This window comes from Arachis ipaensis, chromosome B4 (assembly GCF_059453495.1).
Source record: "Arachis ipaensis isolate K30076 ecotype BB chromosome B4, ASM5945349v1, whole genome shotgun sequence".
In the NCBI taxonomy this organism is placed as follows: domain Eukaryota; kingdom Viridiplantae; phylum Streptophyta; class Magnoliopsida; order Fabales; family Fabaceae; genus Arachis; species Arachis ipaensis.
In genome coordinates this window covers 15,381,135-15,388,989 of record NC_142439.1, presented here as the reverse complement: position 1 = coordinate 15,388,989, position 7,855 = coordinate 15,381,135, and the positions used below count along the sequence as shown (strand labels likewise).

Sequence of the window (7,855 nt, the reverse complement as noted above, 5' to 3'; positions counted from 1 at the left end):
ATCAAAATACAAGTAAAACAAAGGAAAACAGTAAAAACTCGGTAAAAATTAAACAAATAATATAATCAACGCTACGGAAAAAATAACTAAGGATACAAAATTATCGGGTTGCCTCCCGACAAGAGCTTCTTTAACGTCATTAGCTTGACGGTCAGCTCCTCTAAGGAGGAGGATCATAGGAGCTCAGCTCTTTTCTCCTCACTATGAATCTTCTCCCTCTGTCCTCATAACGTAGCTCAACATGCTCCAGAGAGAGGATTCTGTTTACTGTATAAGTCCACACTGGATTGCTAGTCAACACCACCTTCATTCTTGGGGAAAAACCTTCAGTGGGGATCTTTTTGTTTCTCCATCTCCTGGGTACTTTCTTCTTTTTGGAAACCTCCTTCTTGGTGGATGATGCATTTCCGACACCAAACTTAGGTTTGATGTCAAGAGGAATTTTATTGATTGTCACCAAAGGAGGTTTGAGCTGCAGATTCTGCTGTGCATCATCAGGAGGTTTTTGAAGGTTTGGATCAATAAGCTCAGTCTGCATGCACCTCTCTTCGTCACCTGCTGAATGTATATCTTTGAAGACATGAAAGACTAGTTGCTCATTATGCACTCTAAGTATTAATTCACATTCTTCCACATCAATCAGAGCTCTTCCAGTGGCTAGGAATGGTCTTCCCAGAATTATAGAGGCATTCTCATCCTCCCCTGTGTCAAGAATCACAAAATCTACTGGGAAGAAGAACTTACCCACTTTGACCAAGATATTCTCCACTAATCCGTATGCAGGTTTTATAGATTTGTTTGCCATTTGTAATGCTATCCTTGTGGGTTGTGCCTCTTGGATTTCCAACTTCTTCATCACAGATAAGGGCATTAGATTTATGCTTGCCCCCAAATCACATAGGGCTTTCTCAAAGGTTGTGCTCCCAATGGTGCATGAAATTTGAAAGCTTCCTGGATCTGGCATCTTCCTTGGCAAGTTATTCTGAATGATGACACTACATTCCTTAGTCAGGACCACTGTCTCATCTCCCTTTAAAGGCTTCTTCTTTGACAACAACTCCTTCACGAATTTGACATAGAGAGGCATTTGCTCCAAAACCTCAACAAAAGGAATATTGATTTGTAACTTTCTGAAGACTTCCAAGAACTTTGAAAACTGCTTGTCCTTGGTCTCCTTTTGAAGTCTCTGAGGATATGGCATTTTAGGCTTGTACTCAGGAGCCTTTGGCAATGTAAGATAAGTGTCAAGAGAGTCTGGGAATGGGTTGTCCGTACGCTTTGGAGGGACGTGCTCTACTTCTTCCTTCTTCTCCTCTGGAGCTTCTTTTTCAACTGGCTCCTCATTAACTTGTACTTCCGTACTTGTCACTTGTCCACTTATCAAGGTGATAGCCTTGCATTCCTCTCTTGAATTTGGAATTGTGTTACCAGGAAGGCTATTAGTGGTCCTCTGATCAATTTCATTAACTTTTGTGGCTAATTGACCCATCTGAATCTCCAAGTTCTTGATTGATGCTTTGGTTTCCTGTCTAAAACTTGCCAATATTGCTTCCAAATTATTGTTCTGTTGGGGCTGAGAAGTTGCTTGCTGAGATGACTGAAACTGGTGGTTATTAAAATTATTCTGTTGAAAACCACTCTGAGAATTATTATTAAAATTCTGTGGCCTCTGAGGTTGCTCTCTCCACCCAAAATTTATGTGATTTCTCCACCCTTGATTGTAGGTCTTAGAATAGGGATCATTATTGGGATTTCTAGGAGCACTCCCCATGTAATTGACCTGTTCAGAAGAAAATTGAGCATAATCATACTTTTTATTTTGCATAAAATTACCTGTCATGTCATAAGAGGCTTCTTGGGGTGCATTCTGAGTGTTGACAGCTGAAACTTGCATTCTACTCAATCGTTGAGTAATCAGATTTATTTGCTGAGACAAAAGCTTGTTCTAAGCAAGAAGAGCATCAATAGCTTCCACTTCCAAAACGCCTCTCTTCTGAGAGGTCTCAGAGTTTACAGGGTTCCTGTTGGAGGAATATAAGTATTGGTTGTTAGCAACCAACTCAATAAGCTCAGTACTCTCCTCTGGTGTCTTCTTCATGTGCAAAGAACCACTTGCAGAATTATCTAAGCGCATCTTGGACATTTCACATAAGCCCTCATAAAAGATATCCAGCTGAGTCCATCTAGAGAACATGTCCGGAGGGTATTGCCTAGTCAGTAGCTTGAATCTCTCCCAAGCTTCATAAAGGGTCTCACCATCTTTTTGTCTGAAAGTCTGAACCTCCATCCTTAGCTTAATCAGCTTTTGAGTTGGAAAAAATTTAGTCAGAAAGCCAGTGATAACCTTGTCCCAAGTATCCAGACTCTCCTTGGGTTGAGAATCTAACCACAACTTTGCTCTATCCTTCACAGCAAATAGGAAGAGCATGAGTTTGTACACCTCAGGATTCACTCCATTGGTCTTCACAGTATCACAAATCTGCAGAAAATCAGAAATAAACTGATTTGGGTCTTCCTGATGGAGTCCATGATACTGACAATTTTGTTGCACAAGAGTGACTAGCTGTGGCTTCAGCTCAAAGTTGTTTGCAGCTATAGGAGGCACCACAATGCTTTTTCCATAAAGATCTGCATTATGAGCAGTGTATGAGCCAAGCACTCTTCTGGGTTGCTCATTCCCATTCAGATTTGCCATTTTGGCATTAGCAGCATGATTGTGATCCATAGTGGACTCTGCAGCCATGTAGAGTCTTGCTTGTTGTAAACGCCGCCTGAAAGTCCTTTCAGGTTCAGGATCAAAGTCTAACAGAGGTTCCTTGTCCCTGTTCTTGCTCATAAACAGACAAAAGACAAGAAAAGATGAAATTCTCTACGTCAGAGTATAGAGAATTCCCAATGAGGTAACCTGTGTAAAGAAATAAAAAAAATACTAAATAAATTAAACACTAAAATTTGAAAATTACTATTAAAATAAGACAAAAAAATTTTGAAATTATTAACCCAAATAATTAAGAAAAATTAAAATAAAAATAACTAGAGAACACCAAACTTAAAATCAGAAATTAAGAAAAAATAAAGCCAGAAAAATTTGAAAATGTAAGGTGCAAATTAAAATAAATTCAAAGCTAAAACGCCTATTGAAGAAAAAAAATAAAATATTAAAAGAGAAATAAATAACAGAAAGAGAACGAAAGTCTTCTTATTTTTAAAAAAATTCTTAGGTTTTTTTTATTTTTTTGTTTTTATTTTTTTTAAAACTAAATAATAAAAGAAAAGAAAAAGAAAGAAACAGGGAGGGAGATACTAACGAAAAAGAGGAAAAGAATTAAAGGAACAAAAAATAAAAAATAAAAATTAATAATATTAAAATAAAACTAATTAAAAAAAAAATTATCTAATCTAAGGAATCAAATAACGAGTAGTTGTTAATCACAATCAATCTCCGGCAACGGCGCCAAAAATTTGGTGCGGAATTTATAACCCACAAACTAACCGACAAGTGCACCGGGTTGTACCAAGTAATACCTCAAGTGAGTGAGGGTCGATCCCACGAGAATTGATGGATCAAGCAACAATGGTTAAGTGATTGGCTTAGTCAGACAAACAGAAAATGGTGTTGAAGGTTCAAAAGCATTAACAGTAAATTCAGAATATCAGAAAGCAAGCAGTAAACAAGTTGTGAATAATATATAGAGAAACAGTTAATGCTTCAGAGTTATCTATTTTCCGAATTGACTTTTCTTACTAACTATTTTAATCATGCAAGATTTAATTCATGGCAAACTATATGTGACTAAACCCTAATTCCTTAGACCTTTTTAGTCTCCTCTAAAATTCATCAACCGCCAATTTCTTGGTCACTTAATTCCAATTAGAAGGTGAAGTTCAATTGTAGTTTATATGCCACAAAAACCCTAATTACCCAAATATAAGAGGATTATATGTCACGTATCCCGTTAAGTCCAGATAATTAGAAATTTAGGAGAAATTGTTTTCAAACTGTTGTTCAAGTAAAGAGCTTTTCCAAGTTATACAAAAACTCAATTAGAACAAGGGTCATACTTCTGTTCCACCCGAATTCATAAAATAAAGAACGAAAACAATTCTTGAATTATAAATCAGTATATGAATTAAAATAGAAAAATAATAGTATCAATACATACAATAGATAGAGCTCCTAACCTTAACAGTAGAGGTTTAGATGCTCATGGTTCAGAGAGAAAATTAGGATTTTGAAAAATTGTAAATTTTGGAATGAGGTCTAAGAGAGAAGAAGAACCCCGAAGGACTGATTCTTTTCCCTTTTTATATCTAATCCTAATTAATGTAAATTATTTTTCTAAAACTAAAATAATATCTTTTCCTATTTTAAAATAAAATACAAATTCAATCAGAATAAATTTGTCTTCATGCGCAGCTTTGTATGAAAGCCTGGGGACCACATGCGTGTTGAGGGTCCACGCTGAACTTGGGAAACCTCAAGTTCAGCGTGGAGGAGGCAGTATTGATTCACGCTTTTCCTTTGAATCCACGCTGAACTTGGAAAATTCCAAGTTCAGCGTGGGATAGTACATGGTTCTCCTTTAGTGCGTGGATTCCACGCTGAACTTAGAAAATTCCAAGTTCAGCGTGGACAAGGCCGAATTGACTGGATGGAGGGTTAGTGCTCCACGTTGATTCCAAGTTCAGCGTGGAGTGGACAACATCAATTCTTCGTTTTTTCCATTCTCTAGTCTTGGCTTAAACTTTGCAAAATTCATCCAAAATGTTACTTGAAATAAGTAAAATTGCACACGACTCAAAGTAGCATTCAAAATGGCTAAAATATATTAAATCTTGATTAAACTTAGTAATTCAAGTACAAATTCACTAGAAAAAAACAGAATAGATGCTCACGGATCATGCACCACCTGAAAACATAATGGAACATTCAATAGATTGAACTTGAGTGCCAAGTTCTTATAGTTTTTATTCCTCTATTTATTTATTTTTTGTAATCTATTTTGCACTGTTATATTGATTGAGCAATATATATAATATGCAAAAGCGCGGTGGCTTTTGTCATCATTACTCATTCTCATCTCTGCATTAAATTTGATTTCTATGTAGACTTGGTAAGAGCCTTAACCTTTGAGATACCAACTTTCTTCATATTTTTTTGATCCACGTGTCTTTCACTCACTCATTATATTTTATTGCAACTTTGACTTTCTTTTCATTTTTGCTGCCTCTTTATTGCCTTCTATTTTTCTTACTGCCTCCAACTTCGACTGTGTTGCTTCTTTTAATTACAAATCTTCTCATGTATCAAATTTGTATCCAAAAAATAACTTTGATTTATGAATATCTTCTCATATATGGGTATGTTTGGCAACTGATTCCAGGCTCTAAGGCTACCATGTCCCCTACTGCAAGAGATTGAACTTGAGTGCCAAGTTCTTGAATGATTACAGCACATTCATGCCCTAGTACCATAGGTTTCTCATAGTCTAGCAACAAAGTTTAGTAGTGTTCAAAGAACAGAATTAAGCAAACGCTAGAGTACTAATAATTAGTGATAATAAGAACTTTCAGGCTCTTACCTTATCGTAATGAACATCACTTCCACAAATACCAATAGCTTTGATTCTAATTTTAACATCATGGGGACCTGAAATTGAAGATTGTTGATCACCACAGTACTCAATACAAAAATTCACAAGAACATAAAGGACTATGCCTCATGAGTCATGATTTATGGTTTCTTTTTCAAAGAAGTCCTTACAGCCGGAAAAGAAACATAGATGAATAGAAATGATAAAAAGAAACAAGTACCAACTGTCGAGGAGTGAAGATCCACTTGGCACTGTGGGTAGAGGTCAGAAAATCCGCCATGTCCAATCAGAAAGTTGTTGGCCAAATGCTTTAGTATGCACATTTATGATATTAGTAAGCACATTTATAAGGGAAAAAAACCATAAATTATGTTAGTGATGGACAAAAAACATTAATGAAAGAAATAGTAGCCATGATTTTCCCTAAAAATGGCATCTGGGTTCAAGTGTAGCAATGGTTCCTTATGAACTGATCACTATAAATGTGTTTGGATAAATAAAAAATTTTAAAATTTGAGAGAATTTTTAAATGCTATTAAATTTAATTCATCAATTGAACCTGCCTCATTTACAAAGTTCCATTTTCCAAAAATTAAACCTAGTAAACATAAACAAGGAGAAAACTATAAAATTCAAAGAACTCATATTCCTTTGAGGCATTTCATCAAACACCTTCATTATACAAAAACATTCCTTCCTCACAATCCCTTCACGCTACATCTTTACTATCAATCAAGCAGAAAGTCTAAGGGTTAATACTAGAAGTAGTAAGCATATTGATTTAGCAGATTTGACGTCTCAAACGTCTCAGATAAATATTTTCCTTTCTGATATAAGCACATTACATTCATAGAAACATGAACTAGAAGAGCAGAGAATTTCAACAACAGTGAAGTATTGAAATATTACAATTAAGAGAATAGATGAGGATTGGAATCATTGATGATGTGAAATAATTGAGTACAAGGCTTATATACTAGTATGAAACAATGATTACTTATATAACTATGAAGCTAAAATGAACCTAACAAGCAACATGCAAAATCAGAAAGCAAATTCAAACGAAGCAAGCAACATAAACTCAAAAAATTAGAAAACTAAGCATAAACAAAGCAAGCAAACAGGACAAAAGTAATAACACAGAGAGAATCACATGCTTCTAAATATTCAAACCAAAATCGAAAAAATAAAGGAAGAAGACCTACCAGCAGCAATAATCTTGTGCGTCTACGCGTAAGAACGGCGGCGGTACAAGCGGCAGAGGTGTGGTGTTGCGACAAGAGCAGCAACGGTGGCTGGAAGACCTTGGCAACGTAGATCTGAGACGAACAAACGATGACAGCAAGGCGGATCTGAGGCAGATCAGATGAAAATGAAGTCCAAGGAGTCATTCGTGGAGGAGATATGTTGACGAAAAAGGCGCTTACTCTCGATCTCAGAGGCAGAAGAGGAGCCTTTACTCGATTCCAGAAGCCTTTGGAATGCAGTGGCGATACCGACGAAAGCATTCCCAGGAATGTTTAGATGGGAATATCTTATTCCCATGTTTGTTTCAAAGTTTTAAAATATATTCCCAGGCAAGTTTTATTCCTTGGAATCAAAATCCCACTGATTTAATTCCCATCTCCCCCCTGGTTATCTTTGATTCCAATGGGAAGGAAATGTGTATAACAAAGTAAAAAGACCAAAATACCCTTGTTAATTTCACTCCAACCCTTCTTTTCAGATTTTTTCCAATTCATTTCAAACAAAATGAAACCCTAGTAGAGAGCCCCTCCTCCATGAAAACCAATCCCTAACGAGGCTTTTCTTCAAATTCACGGAGGTTCCACCGGCGTCGGCACCGCCTCGCCGCCGATTTGGATTTGCATGGCCACCACGCTTCTTATTCTAGAAGGAAATCGTTCTCGTTTGTGTTCGTCATCACAGCTCATCTCGGTTCACCGCCACTGCGTTTTCGCCGCCATCATCGCGACTCTGTTCAGATCCTCTGCGTTGTGTGGTTGTGCGTGGCCTCTCTCCTCCGTCTGAGCTCGGTTGCTCGCGCGTCTCTTGCCTCTGCGTCTGCTCGAGTTGTGCTTCGTATTCGTGTTGTCTCCCTCGCCTCTCTCCCTCCTCGCATCTTCCTGTTCCTGTTCATCTTTTTCAAGAACAGGTTTGTTCTAGGTTTGAAATATTATTAACTTAATTTGTTTGGAATTGGAATGTGATTTCAGTTTCAGTTCTGAGCTCATTGATTATAGTATTTAATAGTGATTAAT

The 7,855-nt window shown here is 36.8% G+C and overlaps 1 protein-coding gene and 1 non-coding gene across 2 annotated transcripts; one reads left to right on the top strand and one right to left on the bottom strand.

Annotated features, from left to right (window-relative positions):
• The first annotated feature begins 2,189 nt into the window (after positions 1–2,189).
• Positions 2,190–2,295, top strand: LOC148566755 (small nucleolar RNA R71). Its single transcript, XR_015881957.1, has one exon. It is a non-coding gene; the product is annotated as a small nucleolar RNA R71 (small nucleolar RNA).
• Positions 2,296–5,465: 3,170 nt separating this feature from the next.
• On the bottom strand, positions 5,466–7,102 carry LOC107637614 (uncharacterized). Its single transcript, XM_088483353.1, has 4 exons — positions 6,800–7,102; positions 5,815–5,902; positions 5,583–5,650; positions 5,466–5,489 (listed from the first exon to the last, which is right to left on the bottom strand). Exons 1-4 carry the CDS (start codon positions 7,100–7,102, stop codon positions 5,466–5,468), a joined length of 483 nt encoding a protein of 160 aa, XP_088339479.1.
• Between the last annotated feature and the right edge of the window lie 753 nt (positions 7,103–7,855).